The sequence below is a fragment of the Salmo trutta genome, chromosome 36 (assembly GCF_901001165.1).
Source record: "Salmo trutta chromosome 36, fSalTru1.1, whole genome shotgun sequence".
NCBI classification, from domain to species: Eukaryota; Metazoa; Chordata; class Actinopteri; order Salmoniformes; family Salmonidae; genus Salmo; species Salmo trutta.
The window spans coordinates 31735670-31755423 of NC_042992.1; the positions used below are offsets into that span (position 1 = coordinate 31735670).

Here is a 19754-nt window from a genome sequence, read left to right on the forward strand (position 1 = left end):
AGAAAACTAAATCCGTACAAAAGTAACTCAACTGATTTCTGAATTCCCAGAACCAGAGAAAACACTTAATATAATACTAACGCACACGTCTTCATTGACTGTCCCAGAATGTGCACACTGTGATTCATATTACCGTTCCATCATGTTGACCACACAGAGCCTGCTTCAGGCACAGCACCACTCTCTGTTTGGGCCTCCGCTGCCTAACCTATGGCTTTGATCTGACGATAGCATCTAGTATAGCTAATCTATCTATCTAGTATATATTGGATCTAGGGCAATCTGCAGTATCTATAGAATCATGCTCTCTCTAGCTAGCTGCCTGAAGGCTTGCAAACGTGAGTGGCGCGGTTTGTGGAACTTGTGTCGGACGAGGTGTGTGTTGTTTGTGCACCAAGTACCACAAAAGCAGTAATGGATGCATTATGATGTACTGTGGTGTGCAACAAAGCACTGAGAAAAGGTTGTCAGACAACCCTACCCCTTTTCCATACAGTAACTGTATCTCTCCCTGAGGTGCTCTCATTTTAAAATGATATGCTGCAGTCTTCTAGGAACATGGTATATTTTGGCTAATGTGAGACAACAACAGTGCATTTATGGAAAAGGTACACCGTGAGAGTTAACACAAACACTACTGAGTTTACTGTAAACGGTCCCAATGCGGGATTCGAATCCCACATCTTCTAAATGGAACATAGTGTTTCTGAGGTAGAAGAGGGTAGCCGTTCTCTTTTACACTCCACCCAAGCACTATGTTCTGTTGCTACCGGCATTGGATAGCCGGGCATCCGGTTCATGTTCAATGACAACATGTTTTGGCAAAAAGATAGGTGAAACTAGGAGTCGATCAAGAGATCAGTGACTTATCAACTTTGTTTTGACCTAAATTCAACATTATTTTTTATTTTTAATCCCGCAACCAACGAAACGAGAAGGCCAACAAGTCCACTTGTGCTTTGTGAGTCTTTGTGAGTCAGTCGTGATATGAGTGTGAATTATTGAAGAGCTGTTCAACCTTTACTAGATGCTCTGCTCCCCTGGTGACCACTAAACTCTCCCTGGCATCTCTTCTCCCTGTGGGCTCTCACAGTTGGACTCCACCAGTCGACTGCTGATTTGTGTGACGACATGCTTCAGACAATGAACAATATTGTATAAACAAGTAGAGTTGTATCTCATAACGTGGGCTTCACATTTCATGACAATGACAAGTGCCCTTGGCGATTGTAAGATCTTGTAGAGAGTTGAGAGCATCCTGTCGGGCTATATCACCGTCTGGCACGGCAACTGCACCCGAGCCACTGCCTGTTCACCCCGCTACCATCCGGAAGTCAAGGTCAGTACAGGTGAATCAAAGCTGGGACCGAGGGACTGAAAAACAGCTTCTATCTCAAGGCCATCAGACTGTGAAACAGCCATCACTAGCACAGAGAGGCTTCTGCCTACATACAGACTTGAAATCATTTGCCACTTTAATAAATTGATCACTAGTCACTTTAATAATGCTACTTTAATAATGTTTACATATCTTGCATTACTCGTCTCATATGTATATACTGTATTTTATACGATCTATTGCATCTTGCCTATGCCGCCCAGTCATCTCTCATCCACATCTTTATATGTATATATTCTTATTCCATCCCCTTACTTAGATTTGTGTGTATTAGGTAGTTGTTGTGGAATTGTTAGATTACTGTTACATATTACTGCACTGTTGGAACAAGAAGCACAAGCATTTCGCTACACTCGCAATAACATCTGCTAACCATGTGTATGTGACAAATAAAACATTTTTTTTATTTGATTTTTAGGAGGTTGTTACCATGGAGCTCCTCATACATCTATACCTCTAACCACAGATCAAGGATCAGATTCCCCTACGCCAACCTTACCCATTAGGAACCAAAATACAATATCTGACCCTGGACCAGTTCTATCACCAACTTCTACCATCTACTCCATTGTGGCTACAACTACCGGGCTATACTGGGCCTTGGTAACAGACCAACATTTTTACAATTACATTATAGTCATTTAGCAGATGCTCTTATTCTATCTTAAGATAGCTAAGTGAGACAACCACATCACATTCATAGTAACTACATTTTTATAGTAGATATCAACAGACGCAAGGTCGGTAAATTATGCTGTTTGATTCACACTAACGAGCAGAGGCAAGCAGGGCTTCATAACTAATTAAACGGGGGTGGGGGGGGTGATGTGAAGTACATGAAAGAACACAGAAACTCACCTGCTGGGTGATCCTAGTTAATAATTCAAACATGTACTCTGGCTGTACGGTCAGCTGGGGGAGAACATAGCCAAACACGCTACAGGAGAAAGGGCAACGTGGATAGTTGGATGCAGGTGTTCAGCTATTTTCACTATCGGCTTGGTAACAAAAAATGACAGTCGCTGTTTTATTACATAGATTGAGCGTGCTTCGCCAGCTATCCAAATCACACACTGCTTGCATGGGAATTAGATAGCAAAATGTTTGAGGATGCCACAATTGAGGGTGTTGAATGATAACAACTGGATTGGACTAAAACCATGCATGGATGAGAGAGAGAGAAAGTGTGTGTGAGAGAGAGAAAGAGAGAGCGAGAGAGAGAGAGAGAGAGAGAGGAGAGAGGAGAGAGAGTGCGAAAGTGCGTTATACCACCTCGTTATACCACCTTCTTACAGTATATCATATGGTGCCATAAGCTATAGGTTTATGTCAACACTTCTATCTTTCATACAGGCTACCACTGACCACTTCACACATCACAGGCAGTCTGAGAATACTTGCCATTTATGCCTCAGATCCTTCTACTAGCCTAGCCAACCATGTAAATTGCATCATACACATAGCACTGAATCTGTGGGAGGCATTTCATGTATGCATCTAGAGAAGCAGAGCACATTCCCTCCCCTCCAAACATACTGACAGTTGATCAAGTGCACAGTGATGTCAGGAACTCCGCCAGCTGTTGCTATGCTACAGACCACATCAGCCTGCTTGTAATTATATTATTACACACTCAATTAATGCCAGTATAATCTATATGGAGGGGGACAGGTGGGGCTTGTTGCCCTATCAACTCTGCCAGACCACACACATTGGAACACATTCGACTTTCCTTTCTACATGTCCTTTCCTTTGTGGCCTCCGACATGTGAATGCATGGAATATGATTTTGCCTTGATACAATCACCTATGAAGTCCTTTCAGACCAGTAGGTGTGAAGGATGGGAGATGACGTAAGGAGGATATTTGAGACTGGTTGGAACAAGTCCTTTCAGATCAGTGGCAGTAGAGGAAAGGAGACAAGGGTAGGAGGAAATTTGAGACCGTTCGGGAACAAGTCCTTTCAGATCAGTGGCACTGAAGGAGAAGAGATGAGGTTAGGAGGATATGAGATTGTTGGAACGTGGCCACTGAGTTGAGAGTAGAGTAGATACATAGCGGTCTCGTGTTTCCCAGAGTACCTTATGGGACATGGGTTCAGGGGGGAACGAGCCAGCCATGACACTATAGGGCAGTTTAGGCATGCAACAGGAAGAGACCTGGCCACACCATTGCTACAAACCGACTTTTCAGTGAACTGCAGGGAGAATACACTTTTAGGTCGAGTGCAACGCCTAGGATTTATCCCTCAACAATGACTTCATCATCTAATGGAATCTTCTGAGGTTTCTCTAATTGAATAATTTATGATCTTGTGGCAAACAACTCATGTAAAATTATTTGGAAGAAACATACCCTTTGCTGTAGATGTACGGTGTAGCGGTGGGTGGGTCGGGAGTAGAGCTTCATAGAGCTGCAAAGGTTTGAGGTGAAGCTGTGGGCTTAGAAAGAGAGACTGCAGGGACTATAGGGAGGTTTACTTTGAGGGTGAGCTGCTAGGTTGAATGTTGTTAAAATTGGACAGTGGCCAAAACTGCCAGGTAAGTCTATGTCTAACAGGCTTAGCTACTAAGGAAAGTAAATTCAGCAGAAGCAACCCAAAAATTGAATTCATTAACAAAATTAGATTTACTAAACTCAGCAAAAAAAGAAATGTCCCTTTTTCAGGACCCTGTCTTTCAAAGATAATTCATAAAAATCCAAATAACTGCACAGATCTTCATTGTAAAGGGTTTAAACACTGTTTCCCATGCTTGTTCAATGAACCAAACAATGAATGAACATGCACCTGTGGAACGGTCATTAAGACACTAACAGCTTTCAGACGGTAGGCAATTAAGGTCACAGTTATGAAAACTTAGGACACTAAAGAGGCCTTTCTACTGACTCTGAAAAACACCAAAAGAAAGATGCCCAGGGTCCCTGCTCATCTGCGTGAAAGTGCCTTAGGCATGCTGCAAGGAGGCATGAGGACGACAGATGTGGCCAGGGCAATAAATTGCAATGTCCGTACTGTGAGACGCCCAAGACAGTGCTACAGGGAGACAGGAGGGACAGCTGATCGTCCTCACAGTGGCAGACCACGTGTAACAACACCTGCACAGGATTGGTACGTCTGAACATCACACCTGGCAACAATAACTGCCCGAGTTACACCAGGAATACACAATCCCTCCATCAGTGCTCAGACTGTCCACAATAGGCTGAGAGAGGCTGGACTGAGGGCTTGTAGACCTGTTGTAAGGCAGGTCCTCACCAGACATCACCGGCAACAACGTCGCCTATGGGCACAAACCCACTGTCGATGGACCAGACAGGAATGGCAAAAAGTGCTCTTCACTGATGAGTCGCGGTTTTGTCTCACCAGGGGTGATGGTCGGATTCACGTTTATCGTCGAAGGAATGAGCGTTACACCGAGGCCTGTACTCTGGAGCGGAATCGATTTGGAGGTGGAGGGTCTGTCATGGTCTGGGGCGGTGTGTCACAGCATCATCGGACTGAGCTTGTTGTCATTGCAGGCAATCTCAACGCTATGCATTACAGGGAAGACATCCTCCTCCCTCATGTGGTACCCTTCCTGCAAGCTCATCCTGACATGACCCTCCAGCATGACAATGCCACCAGCCATACTGCTCGTTCTGTGCGTGATTTCCTGCAAGACAGGAATATCAGTGTTCTACCATGGACAGCGAAGAGCCCAGATCTCAGTCCCATTGAGCACGTCTGGGACCTGTTGGATCAGAGGGTGAGGGCTAGGGCCATTCCCCCTAGAAATGTCCGGGAACTTGCAGGTGCCTTGGTGGAAGAGTGGGGTAACATCTCACAGCAAGACCTGGCAAATCTGGTGCAGTCCATGAGGAGGAGATGCACTGCAGTACTTAATGCAGCTGGTAGCCACACCAGATACTGACTGTTACTTTTGATTTTGACCCCCCCCCCTTTGTTCAGGGTCACATTATTCCATTTCTGTTAGTCACATGTCTGTGGAACTTGTTCAGTTTATGTCTCAGTTGTTGAATCTTGTTATGTTCATTCAAATATTTACACATGTTAAGTTTGCTGAAAATAAACGCAGTTGACAGTGAGAGGGCGTTTCTTTTTTTGCTTAGTATGTGATTTACCTGGAGTTTAGTATGTGATTTACCTGGTCAAAATTTGCACTGATATTTTCAAAAGGGCCTAAAAAAATGAACAAAAACAAAGCTAAAACATGAAGTTGCCTCTACTTACATTTTACCTTTAGGTCTCCGGCATTCCCTTAGTAAGCCTTTGATATTATAGTAAACCCTTTGATTAACCCTTTGGACAATAATTGGTTCTACCTTTGCACTAGCACAAACAATTCAAGAAATCTACCCCTTTACAGTGAAAATTTGCACTGGAAATCTCTTGAGATTATAACAACGCTTTGTCTTGCGCGATGCAGTAAATTTGATCTCTCTCTTTTGCAGAGATGAGATCATAAAAGCAGAAGCTGCCAAAGGAGTCCATCTGTACAGTTGACGGCACCAAGGCCTTACCCACTGACTGGCATGCCTGTCCTTCTGTCTGTGTGGGGACCACTCACTGTGCATCCTCCGGTGATCTTGCATGTCCTCCAGGGGACATAAACAAAAAGGCCTTGGCCGGCCACATCAAATCAGCTTATGGGCCGGTGTTGAAACTGTGGGCCACCAATTGATCTACATAATAACTACATATAATCTGTCTGAAGGTTTTATGTATGTTGTAGTACATTTTACAATCATCAGTTAGGGCATAGCATATGGTTTGATGTGGATATTCACATTTTCATATTCTCAGTAGGCCTTGCTTTTCCAATTACCATTTTTATACGGTTGTCTCTAAACCTAAGGAGGTGGAACTCCATTCCCTTCAAATTGAACCACTGCATGTGACGTTAATGCAAGTCCTGCTGCAACAGTCATTTCTCCACACCCCCTGATCTTATAGTACATATCTTAGTGAATCATCAAACCCTTTCACCTCTGTTACTAAAATTCTAAAAAGTGGCAATAATGGATATTAACTGAAAATGATCTTATCTAGTTTCTTGCAATAGCCCTCTGTGACTTGAAAGAATATTTCTCAAAACTGTGATTCCTAAAAGATGTGTCCCGAGATTTGGTAAACTCTGTCAGATTTGTCTAAAATCCTAAATGAATCAGGAATGAGCAGGGTCAGCTATACCATAAGGACCCCTTATTCATGTCCTCATTACATGTAGTGCAACAAGACCACTCATGGTCTGTAAAGTTCTCTAGCTTTGATAGATTTAAACAAACAATATTGAAATGACCATGGTCACAATCCTAAACTGTCTGCCTGACAGAATATTCATTTTGGTTAAAATATGTTACTTTTAATTACGTTACTTTTCAATTGCTACTGTGTATACCACTTGAATGAAGAAGAAATACATTTTTGTCTCCGTAAACATAAACTCTGTCAGGTTTTTGTCTAACGTCAACTCCGTCAGAGTGCTAAAAGATTTGATAAAATGGTTGTGTTTTTATTGGGGATTTTCAAATGAATAAATGGTGAATAATTTCCCATATTTTACAAATTTTATTTTTGGAGTAAAAAATGTCTGTTTTCCGTATCTGTTGTCAACTCTGATGGACTCAAAATATTGTAACCCTGGAGCATTTAAGAGTGTTCAAATAATAATAATAATAATTATTATTATTAGGAGGTTGTTCCTTTACATGGTGTGATAAATTATATATTTTGATAGACCAAAGTATAAGCTAACATTTTGATAATATTAAGAATAATATTTGTGGGAAAAAAGTTCAGATTGTTCCATCTTTCAAGAATCTCTAAGCTCTAAAACAGCAACATTTTCTCTCAGCCAGGCAAAATGTATAAAATAGCATGAAATAAGCTATAATACTTCACAGTTTTCCCTCTGCCCCATGGGGGGCTTTGCTCGGACCTTGCAGGGAGCCCTGCGAAACTGCGCTACGCCACTGTCTTTGTGCTGTCTTGGCCACTCCTATACTCTTTTTCACATGTATGAGCTGGCAAGGCAGCACAAACAGATCTGGGACCAGGCTAGCCTTTTTTACCTGCATGATCTAAACCTCTCAAAAGGCAACACAGAATGGTTGCTGACATCTGGCGCGGCTGCTGCCACAACACCCCGAGCCATTCAAGAAAGGAATCCTTCCTGGCAGTGGGGCGCCATGGCAACCACACCCACACAGTACATAGCAAATAGGTGGATATAGAAATAGAGCAGGCAGAATGACTGTGTCTCCAGATTTTCATATAAAGACATTAGCAGTGCTGCGTCAGAGGAAGTAGGACAGATTTAGCTGTTGAATGCTTGTTGCATACAAACTGAAATTTCAAATGTGAGTGTGCTAGAGTAGCAAACATGTGTTTAATACTTGCTTTTGGAAGTGATGACTGTTCTGTAACTTCTAGTTCTATGGTGCACTTAGCATTCGATTTGAGTGCCAAATGTCCATTAAATAACACAAAGGGCTTATCACATGATCTGGTGCAAGCAATCATCACCTTCACAAACCTCGGTGTTCAGATCCATTGGAAATTGAAATCACATTTCCATCACACTGAACAAGGGCTCATCATCAAAACAAAGTCCTATGTCAGGTGTCATAACACACTTATGTCATACACTGCACTTCATAATGGTCTACTTCTATTGCTTATGCTGCATCCCACTGCTGAGCTGCTAAGTACTCCTGCAGCATGGCTCCAGAGGTGGGACCAGCCCTCCTGATTTCCATACTTGTTGCCATGAGCACCGGTCTGGCTGTGACTAGCTGCTGTGTGGATGGACAGGACAGGAGCCAAGCAGATACGGCCACCCGCTCGTGACGGCCTCTTTGAGACGCAGATAAATATGAAAATGAGGTGGGGGCATAGCGTAGCTTACTAAAGGAGTGTTCATCCTGGATTAAGGATAAAGGATAGAGGTGTGGACTTGAGTAGTGTGACTGTTTAAACTGGTAGTTTAGACAATCTGGGCTGGGCACTGACAATTGTAGGCCTATCCTTTAGGAACCTTATAGTTACTCAAAGGCTGTGTGACTGCGTAAGTGGATAATAGGTAACACGCATTGGAACAAATTACCCTGTAAGACGCATAAGGCACAAATAAAGGGCACATGGAAGACAAACATTAGTGGCCCTGTGTGTCCCATAAACAAAGCCGTGACTGGACGTTGTGTTGGGCCCTGACCGTGGTCACCACCCTGACCGTACGTGGTCATAATACGGCCTGTCTCACACCACACCCAGGCAGTCAGACCGAGTAATGAAAAAGGAGGGCAAAGCTCTGCTATTTTAGGTGTACTCCACTTTAGATTGAAAAATGGCCCTCCCTACACTCAGTCTATCTCCCCTGTCTAGGGACTCGCACACAAAGACAGCCAATGGCTAATCACGGTGCAGTGTGACGCATCTATGGAACCTGCCATAATGACATTTTCATGTCTATATGACAATGCCTGTTGACATGGAGCAAAGACGGACCTATCGTACAACAAAGACATCTGTAAACATACACATGCTGATTACACATTCGGACTACGCTGTGGCAGACAATCTCATTCTTCAACCTACTCTCCTAGGCCAGTGGTTTTCAACTGGTTTTGCCTCGGGACACAAATTGAACCAGGTTGTCTCAGTCGCGACCCAAAATTCACGTCGCGAAAAAGAAATGTCCTAAATGCAATCTGGAAAACAATTCTTTATGCTATATTGATATTATATGACAAGGGAACAACATACCCACCTCTTTCATTGTCAATAATACAATTTTGCCCATATTCTTGACGAAGAATGTTAATAAACCACAAAGACCACAAAATCAACCAAAACAGTGCTGCAAATACAATAGCTCTATTTTGAAAATACTGTGATTGAAGAGAAATTGTTCAGAGATTAAATTATAAAAAAATGTTAATTCAATTTCTACACACTTCCTACCTAGTTTATGTCATTTTGTTACTCAGAAAACCGTGACACATTCAAAACCTTTTCTTGAACCACCAGTTCAGAATCTGTCTCCTAAGCAAAACAATATAATAGATTTACAATAGCCTATTATAAAACTGTTTTGAAAGAAATCACATAGACAAACTGGATTGAGGTGCTCAGTATAAGAAAATGCTTTTATTTATTACTGGTGGCTATTTCCACTGTGATTCCTCTCTGCGCTGGGTTGATATTCCCATACACCTACACAGTTGAAAGGTATCGTCAGATGTTGACCTTTCATCCTTTGTGTTGAAAGGCCTCCAACTGTGGCCTTTGACTTGTGAGCGTCTGACTGACTAGCTGTGATAATATACAGCAGGATAGAAATACGTGGACATGTATAAATAGGGTTATGTAGCTTATGTAGGATTAAACTAAATCTATGGCAGCCAGAACCAATAAACATTATAGGACTGAATAAAGTGAGTGAGGTATTGAAAAGCATGTATTTGGATTGGAAGGGATGAGATCATATTACTAAAGAATCAGAGGGATTTTAATAATGAAATGATTTCTTTTACATATTGATAATATAGGCCAATGCATTTCCTTTGTTATGGCCTAAAACCTTGGTAATCGCTGTGGGTATGAGTCTACATGTTATTGAAACAGCCTTGACTCTGACAGAGAAAGGAGGGAGAAAAAGAAGGAGAGGAGTGGAAAAGGAGGTCACCATTCACACTTCACTCTGTCCATTGTCGTGTATCCCACCTTACCACTTAAAGTGACAAAAGTCTCCAAAGGAAGTCCATTCTATTCAGGACATGCACTCTCTGTCGACTTCAACTGTAAACCCTCTCTTGGGGTGCTCAGTCTCAACACATAAAAGTGGTCTCAAAAACAAACCTGCACCGTCACAGAAGTGACGACAACCACAGTTCGCGGTTCAACCGCCCAGGAAGGTGCGGTCGTGTTTTTGAACCATCTTCTCGTGTTTACACTGGAAAAACTTCAAGTGTTTGAGGGAACATGACAGTTCTAGGAACCAATTTAAGATGTGACACCCTTCACATTACATGACAACGCTCCACTGACCTACTAGCCCTTAAATTAGCTAAGTGATGAGTGACTGCCTGATTGTGGCTCACTTTGTCACTGTGACAGTCAGTGATCATGACAGGGCTCTGTAGTGGGCATACAGACCAACCCTGACCTAACCACAAACCACCCCTTCCTGCATGTTACAACCACTCTGTCAACCACATTATAACCCCAATTCCTGCTGATGGAAGCTTGACAGTTCAGATTGTTGAAGGTGAGCCAGTCTACTCCTTAAGAAGACATTCATATAGCATTCGTAAGGCTGTCATAAATGCAATACGCTAACTATTACCACATAAAAAAGTGTGTATGGCCAAAATATTCCTCACATCGTCAGCTAGGTAGTATCATGCCTTCAGAAATGACAAGGCAGCTCCAGTTATGTTGACATTTAGCTGTTTGTTGACGAAGACGCTTCCATAGTGTATTAGGATACTGGGTATGTACACTTCAGTTTCCAAGACATGGATATACTGTACATGCATCCATCAATGATGTGGACAGCTCAGGGTTCAAGTGTCTGCCAGCATGTCAGGTTAGAGGTTAAGAGGTTAACAGGAGGGTGAGTGAGCATGACTATTAGTGGCTATTTGAAGTCCAAATGAAAGGCTAAGCAGAGAGCTGGCTAAAGAGGGACATATACATTACTGTGATGTGGATCTTTGGAAATCATTCTAAATGATCAAGACAACCAGACTCTTATACATGTATAGAACATGAAAGACTACAACAGCAACATGGAGAAAACATGATTTCCTCTGGCAATATGTGTCCGTAGCATCACAACCAGCCCCCACAAATACCCCACTGCCATTCGCCCTCCAAACCACACACACTTCATAGCCCCCCGGCTATGAGGCACATCTGCTTACCTCTGCTGCCGGTTGCCAGATCAGCCACTTTCTGAAAGGCGTCCAGGAAGGCGGCTACCGCGACAACTGTTGTCCTGGAAGATGACAGACACAGCTGGTCACCATTCTGATTGTTATTGACAGCAGAACATACCATATGTACAATATAGGCCAACAACCATACAACACTCATATTTACCACGGTTTGAATCACTTCACTAGTTGCCCAATATGCTCAGGGAAAGGGTTAGTAGTCTGGTCATGGTTGGGTCCGTGTTTCCCCTACAATTGTATAGGTGGGGTGGGTCCCTCCATCTAGTTCTGTTGCACCCCCCCACCTAAAATAGTATGGGTTTCTATTGGTTTCAATTTACAATTTGATGCCACAGGGCCAGGATGGGGGGACGGATGTTGCTTTGGGGGCCTTTGCGCCCCGCCTGGAAAATGAACTAGGGGAAAGACTGGGGTTGAATCCAACTAGATTCCCCCTTTTTGTATTCACCATCCAACAATATGAAAATGTTAACCTTCAACCATCCCCATATTTACACAATTTCAAACCCCCTTAGGTGGTAACCAAAAGCAGCCACACTGCATGGGGGTACAAAAGTGTGGATAAAGGGGTCACGGTAGATTTAACCTAGATTATTGTTGAGGCATTTTTACCTCTATGCCCTTGCATTTCTGCATTTTGAGTTTATCATGCAGCCAGAGAAACAAATCCATTAGTAAATTGTCTGTTCCAGACCTCCTTGAAATTGTATCAAGTAGAGACTGACCTTTGTTGACAAGAAACTAAGCTGAAATTGAATTCAGTAGGTAGGCAAGGTATCATCATCCAATTTGATGTCATAAATCATTTCAGGAAATGCAACTAAGCAACATGTTGCATGATGGTACTCTTTTGTAGAATGTGCAATCGAAAGGTTGCTTTTCTCTCATTCTTAATGAAGTAATGACTAACTTGAGCTCAGAAAAACACAAGGCTAAGTGGAGGCATGCATTCTTAGTTATTTAAAGCAGAGCACGGTAACCTAAAGAGTAGGCTTGTATACTCTACATTCAGATGAGGTATTTAAAAAATAATTTAGGTTTTATTTACACCCAATTAAAATTGTTGATGTAAATGGCAAGTTGTAGAAGGGTCCAGACACCTGTTTTTGAGAAACTAAAAAGGACATATGTGGGTGTTTTTGGAGCATTTGTTCATGTTTTTTTCAGAACCCCCGTACTGCACAACGAGGATGAGGAAGTGAATCACCAAAAAAGGGTCTGGACCCTTCTATAAGATGCCATTTAAAAAAAGCTAAATTCTCTTTTAAAGCGATGTTAGGAAAACACCCAGACTAGATCACACACAATTGGAACTGCAGAGGGTTTGGACATCTGCCCTTTGGCACGCCGGAACTGACTTCCTTTCACATGTAGTTGGTGCACTGCTACTGTTTTAGATTGCAGAGGTGTAAGCACGTACATGCATGGTGCAGTACACAGATGCAAAAAAATGGCTTCACACACAAGATATTGTAGACACACCATTTTTGGGCTCCCGAGTGGCGCAGCGGTCTAAGGCACTGCATCTCAGCGCAAGAGGCGTCACCTATGTCCCTGGTTTGAATCCAGGCTGTATCACATCTGGCTGTGATCGGGAGTCCCATAGGGCGGCGCACAGTTGGCCCAGCGTCGTCCGGGTTTGCCAGGGTAGGCCGTCATTGTAAATAAGAATTTGTTCTTAATTGCCTTGCCTGGTTAAATAAAAAAATAACTAACAAAAAATGTACCATGTGGTGAGAAAGAGCTTAAGAATATTCAACTAGAAAACTAGAAAAATGCATGTACTGTTTGTAATATTTTTCTCTACCTGTGGAGAGTAAATGGTAGGATTTCTCAGGAACACTTTTTTCCCACAACACCTCAGCGGGACGACGAAGTAGAGACGTTTTTCCGCGGGTTAACCCAGTGTAACCCTGGGTTATAATAAAAGCTTCTGGAGCGCTGAGCTGATCTAGCGTGATGAGATAATGACTTTATGATTTGATCATTAATCTAAGTTGATGAAAGGTTAATTTATTTTTTCACTCGCATGACCTTCAGCTGTGACTGTGCACAACTGTAAGCCGGTGCCAAGCCCAATGATCCAGAAACACGCTGACAAGACCAGGCTGGGGTGTGTGTGACAATCTTCTAAACAGATAACGAAGAACATTTGAAGAGGGATTGGTTTTCTTATGAGGAGGTTGGGTAAATGGAGTGTGTGTGTGCATGCGTGTGTGTATTTGGAAAAATAGAGACACACAGTACGTGTTTGTTTGTTTGTTTACCTGAGCTGTGATTGTAGCTTCCCGGCCTTGCTGATGAAGTCATCCCACACTGGGTAACTGCTCTGAGGAGATAAAAGGAGAAAGTGTGAGGATAAAGCGTACACACACAAACACACTTAAATGCAACATGTCCGCAAGCGCATATCAGAGCAAATCTCAGATAAAAGAGCAACAATGGGAGAGATCAATAAAGTGAATCCATAGACCCATACTGAGATTGTAGACCCCACTCTCACTGTACGTAAACAATAGCCCGCAGGCATATGATACAGTAAGAATCAAATTGGGTTCAATTCAAAGTCCCAGTACTGCATTGCGGTATCTCTGTTGAGAATGTAGGCTACCACGAGCGAAGTTGAACTACAGTAAACCGAAGAGTTCTAAAAAGTGGAATAGACTTCAAACATCATAAGAAGCCTTCAAGACGCTTCTCTTAGTTTTTCATCATCGCAGAGGTTGACAGTAGGTTAGCCTGCCTGTTTAAAGACCTGTTGGCCTCCAGTTGAAGCGCATAGTCTTCTCTTCCCAGGCCTCTAACATCTAAATGCAGGGCTGTGGTGGTGAAAGGCCAGAGAGGTAGCTAGCCAGCTATGGTCTGAGGGGGCATGTAGAAAACATCTCACCAGGGCAGTCTGGGTCAAGCTAACAAGGCCTCACTACAGCTGGAAGGCTGTGGAGGTCAACAGGTAACGAACGACCTCTATCTGGGGTGACATGCTCGCTGAGTGGGCAAACACAAGTGTCTTCTTAGGTGTGTGTGTGTGTGTGTGTGGATGTGTGTGCGCACGCACGTATGTGTATCCATGACTGATGAAGAGATCTGCACAGGACGACAGGGGTTAAACCACTTAGGTGGGTTAATTCAATTCCAGCTCAATTTCCTCCACTCTTTGAGTAATACATGAACATGGCGAATTTTAGATTCAAGATCAGCATTTCAATTCATTTTCTGAATTATTCAAATAACTGCCCCCAACCCTACTGTTTTAAACATAGAAAACACAGCAGGTAATGCTTACTATAGGCCTTTTTACTGTGATCGGACAGGATAGCAACCATGAGTTGATAATGGGGCCGGACAATCAGATTAGGGGGCGGTGGGGTTAACCAGATAGAACACCGTCAGACTTGTCATTGTCAAGGTGATATTTCATGAGTGATTGATTAGTGCCCTAGCCCAACCCCCCGGAGAGGAGTAATACGTGTGACGTCTGCCGTCTCTCAGCGCCCCACTCAGGCCCCTTTTGTTCCTCCACAGCACTAGCCCTCCACTGTGGTTACCGTGACAACAGGACTGAGGCAATGACGCTGCACTTCAATCTCCCTGGCACCCGCCGACATCATTTACATCACTGGGCGAGGAATACCATGAAATATGCACTGCATGAATTCGCCATGCCATCCACTTAATATGGCTTCTACAGTATGTGTTGATTTCCTACTGAGAGATCATCATTTTAGCGTCGCAAATGGAATTTCACATTCAATGCAATGACTGTATAAACGCAGTGAATTTAAATGCATGCAAACAAAAAGATCAGGCTTTGATTCAGGCACTTCTGATGCATGGTGCTCATCTCAGAAATGAAATGGGTAGAAAGAACATGGCCCCATATTCAACAAGACTTCTCATGGATCAATCAATTTATGGTCATAAACCCTAGAGCTCTGCTTTGTATCTCTTCTATCCATTTCAGTTCTATGGTTCATCTAGTAATTTCATCCCCCCCCAGTGAGAGGATTATTTTAGCCAGAGTGATTATGATGACCCATCAAATACTGATTAATAAACCGAAGTAGGCCTTCATCCAGTGCTCTCAATAGCATTACCTTCAACCTCGAGCCAACAGATTAATAATGTAATGGTGCTCAAACATGTATACATTGAATGGGTAATAGAGAATAAAACATTTTGAGTTGCTGCCCTCCGGAAAGAGATTAAGGGTCCCCACTGTTCAGTAAGAATAGGAGCAGGGAAAGTTTAATTCCATCAGGCTGCTGAACAGTGGGACATAGGACAGATGTTGACCCAATGCACGGTCGGACAGTATGCTGCAGAGACTTTGAATATGTGGAAATGTTCATGTGTGACTTGTGTATTAACGTTCTAGTTTTCCGTATTGCATGTATGTATTTGCATGTGTATTTGCATGCTGACATCAAAATATGAATTTCCATGTAAATGGACAATAAAGTATATTGTATCGTATCATATTATGGGCTGGTTTCCCAGAAACGTTTTAAACCTAGTCCTAGACTAAAAATAGTCCTAGACTCTCCATTGAGTAGCTTATGTATTTTAGTCATGGAATAGGCTTAATTTGTGTCCAGAAACCAGCCCCTATGTTCAGATAACCTAAATGTCCACCTTTATAGAACCTTTTATTCTGACATTATTCAATTAGCACTGAATTCCATGATTTTTGTCATTCATACTGCAGTTTTTATACTCCGTTTAAAACACGCTTGGATCTTAGAAAAAGCATGGAAAATTGGTTCCAGTTTACCAAATGAATGGTAATATGTCTGCTAACACAAAAAGAGATGTGTTAACAGTATCTAAATTATGTATTAACACTCACACACACACCAACCAGCACGCTGATTCAATTTAAGCACAAATATTGGCGAGCAAATATAGGCACACATAGACAATCCCCACCCACACATGTAAACATGAGCCAGCAGACAAGAGTGTAATTCACGGTGCCCTTTGGAAAAGCCCTCCACCTACGAAAAGGGTTTATTACACAGGTCCAGAGAAACATGTCTGAAATGGCTGTAGAAGGCTATCATGAACGAACATACAGTGGAAAGTATTCAGACACCTTGACTTATTCCACATTAAGTTACATATTCTTATTCTAAAATGGATTCCAAAAAAAATTCTCCTTCAATCTACACACAATACCCCATAAGGACAAAGCAAAAACAGTTTATTTTAGCAAATGTATAAAAAATGTAAAACGGAAATATCACATTTACATAAGTATTCAGACTCTTTACTCTGTACTTTGTTGAAGCACATTCGGCAGTGATTACAGCCTTGAGTCATCTTAGGTATGACGCTACAAGCTTGGCACACCTGTATTTGGGGAGTTTCTCCCATTCTTCTCTGCAGATCCTCTCAAGCTCTGTCAGGTTGGATGGGGAGCGTCGCTGCACAGCTATTTTCAGGTCTCTCCAGAGATGTTAGATCGGGTTCAAGTCCGAGCTCTGGCTGGGGCACTCATGGACTTTTAGAGACTTGTCGCGAAGCAAATCCTGCATCATCTTAGCTGTGTGCTTAGGGTCGTTGTCCTGTTGGAAGGTGAACCTCACCCCAGTCTGAGGTTCTGAGCGCTCTGGAGCAGGTTTTCATCAAGGGTCTCTCTGTAATTTTCTCTGTTCATCTTTGCCTCGATCCTGACTAGTCTCCCAGTCCCTGCCGCTGAAAAACATCCCCACAGCATGATGCTGCCACCACCAAGCTTCACCGTAGGGATGGTGCCAGGTTTCCTCCAGACGTGACGCTTGGCATTCAGGCCAAAGAGTTACATCTGGGATTCATTCAGACAAGAGAATCTTGTTTCTCATTGTCTAAGAGTCCTTTTGGTCCCTTTTGGCAAACTCCAAGTGGGCTGTCATGTGCCTTTTACTGAGCTGTGGCTTCCGTCTGGCCACTCTACCATAAAGGCCTGATTAGTGGAGTGCTGCAGAGATGGTTATCCTTCTGGAAGGTTCTCCCTTTTGCTCAGTTTGGCTGGGCGGCCATCTCTAGGAAGAGTCTTGGTGGTTCCAAACTTCTTAAATTTAAGAATGATGGAGGCCACTGTGTTCTTGGGGACCTTCAATGCCGCAGACATGTTTTTGGTTACCTTCCACAGATCTGTGCCTCGGCACAATCCTGTCTCGAAGCTCTACTGACAATTCCTTTGACCTCATGGTGTGGTTTTTGCTCTGACATGCACTGTCAACTATGGGACCTTATATAGACAGGTGTGTGCCTTTACAAATCCTGTCCAATCAATTACATTTACAACAGGTGGACTCCAATCAAGTTGTAGAAACATCTCAAGGATGATCAATGGAAACAGGATGCACCTGAGCTCAACTTTGAGTCTCATAGCAAAGGGTCTGAATACTTATGTAAATAAGGTATTTCTGTTTTTTTATTATAAATTTGAAAAAAATTCTAAAAACCTGTTTTTACTTTGTCATTATGGGGTATTGTGTGTAGATTGATGAGGAAAAACATGACTAATCAATTTAAGAATAGGTCTGAATACTTTCCGAATGCACTGTATTTCGGCCTAATGTTAGACAATTGAAAAGCATTTGTTGTCATCAAAATCTACAAAAGTAGCCTATTTCTCAAACGGTCTGCCCTTTATTTCTCAGAAGTCATTTTTTGTTAAATGGACTTGATTACATGGCTTTGCAAAAGTTTCTCAAACCAGATCATGGACATCATGGTTTTCATTTGGTTGGAATCCCAATCTAAAACTCTATTCTCCTACATCAAACATGTATCTACCACAAACCCAAATGGTGGCTCTCTGTTGCACTCAGCAAAACTTCACAGTTCACACCCTTTTGAAGTCATCTGCTACCATTTCCCCGCATTCCGTTATCTGAGGAACAGGTGGGAACAGGTGTGAATAGGCACTCTGCCACTTTGGGGCAGACTGGGGGCACTCTCGGCAATCTGCTTATTATTTATTTTTTATCACTGATTAATAGGCTAAGCATAGAAAATACAAATTGTCATGCTTCCTTCTGAGATGACATTGTGACAAAAATATGACTTATTTCATTTCTAACTGTTGACTTTATGAGGAAGCTAAATAAAAGAGATGCGTAGCCTAAATGAGTTCCTGATCTCAACAGTGACACATATTGTCTTGCATTCCCCAGAACAAGAGTCAATGGGAAACAAACCTTCAGGACATGCATTTACTGCTACTTGCTTGACGTGGATTAGAGCATTCTATTCTAATCCATATCCCGGATCATTTAGCCTTTTATATGCAGCCGCTCAATGTCAATGAATCAGAACACACCCACCATGCGGACGGACCTATATTCTATGCAGTCCCTCAGTGAGCGCAATTTAATAGCTAGCCTAAATGTACAATTAGCAAAGCATGCAGCCTAGGCTGTACACAATCATTTCCCAGACTGCCACTCTTTGAATTTATATGGTTATCTGCAACATCCAATGTGATTGCATGCCATTTATCTATCACAGTCAATGTCACACCGATTACAGTAGGTGTCAACATAACGGCACGTACCGCCATATCAGCAAAACGTATTATTCTATAGAACATAAAAAAGACAAACAATACCATACGAAGTCTAAATAAATATTCAAATACACAATTCGTTAATTAGTCCCCAAGGTGTTACCTTCATGTCGCCTATCACTGTTTGAAAAAGTCCTCCGAGTGCACTGCATTCTCTTTCAATGACAGTCTCCATTTTCAGCACTGTATGGACTGTTTTATCTTGCCAAAACTGTAGTGAAAATGTGTATTCTGTTCTCCAATACTGACTGAAAAGAAACTCAATTGTAAAGTCTCTTATAATGGAAAATATCCTTTCAAAGACTTGCTGCAGTATCCTGTATGCAGCACTCCCGAACGATGGAAAGCAAAACAGCAGTGAGATAAAAACCCCACGTTAGTTTCCACACAGAGATAAATTCCATGTTTTTGCGTTTAAGACCATACTGAAAGAAGAATAAAAATATGACCTCCTAGAGAAAACACCAGTTGTTTAAAAACGTGAGATAAAAACGAAAACAATTCGAGTACTTTCACGGCATAGTCGAGGGTTTATGAAGTTTCTTGCCACAGCTGACATGCGAATTGCAAGTGTTTTACCCATGCGCGTGAGCATGCGAACCTTGAGCGCGCGTCCGCGTCGCCCCTCCTTTTGAGGCTAGTAGCCTCCTAGGCTACTGTACTTCCATGCATGGTGGTGAGTGGTTCATAATAAAATACAAAGGGTGTGGAAAAAACTAAACAGTAATTTTTTTTTATATCACATTTTATACAGTCAGTAATCCTTAGATGTCATGTGGGATTTAGATTTCACATGTCATTAACGCATAGTAGGCCTGCCTACATCAGGGATCATGAAAT

The 19754-nt window shown here is 42.4% G+C and overlaps 1 protein-coding gene across 12 annotated transcripts in view; it reads right to left on the bottom strand.

The window, feature by feature from the left end:
• The window catches only part of LOC115175877 (protein MTSS 1), a 51133-nt gene extending 31638 nt beyond the window's left edge, over positions 1 to 19495 (bottom strand). For all 12 annotated transcript variants that reach the window (XM_029735482.1, XM_029735478.1, XM_029735477.1 and 9 more), the window contains exons 1-3: positions 19018 to 19495; positions 13627 to 13688; positions 11327 to 11400 (exon numbers count right to left, since the gene is read on the bottom strand). In XM_029735482.1, coding sequence (XP_029591342.1) covers positions 11327 to 11400; positions 13627 to 13688; positions 19018 to 19089 — 208 coding nt within the window. In that variant the 5' untranslated portion in view covers positions 19090 to 19495. The remainder of the gene's footprint in view (positions 1 to 11326; positions 11401 to 13626; positions 13689 to 19017) is intronic.
• Positions 19496 to 19754: the final 259 nt, after the last annotated feature.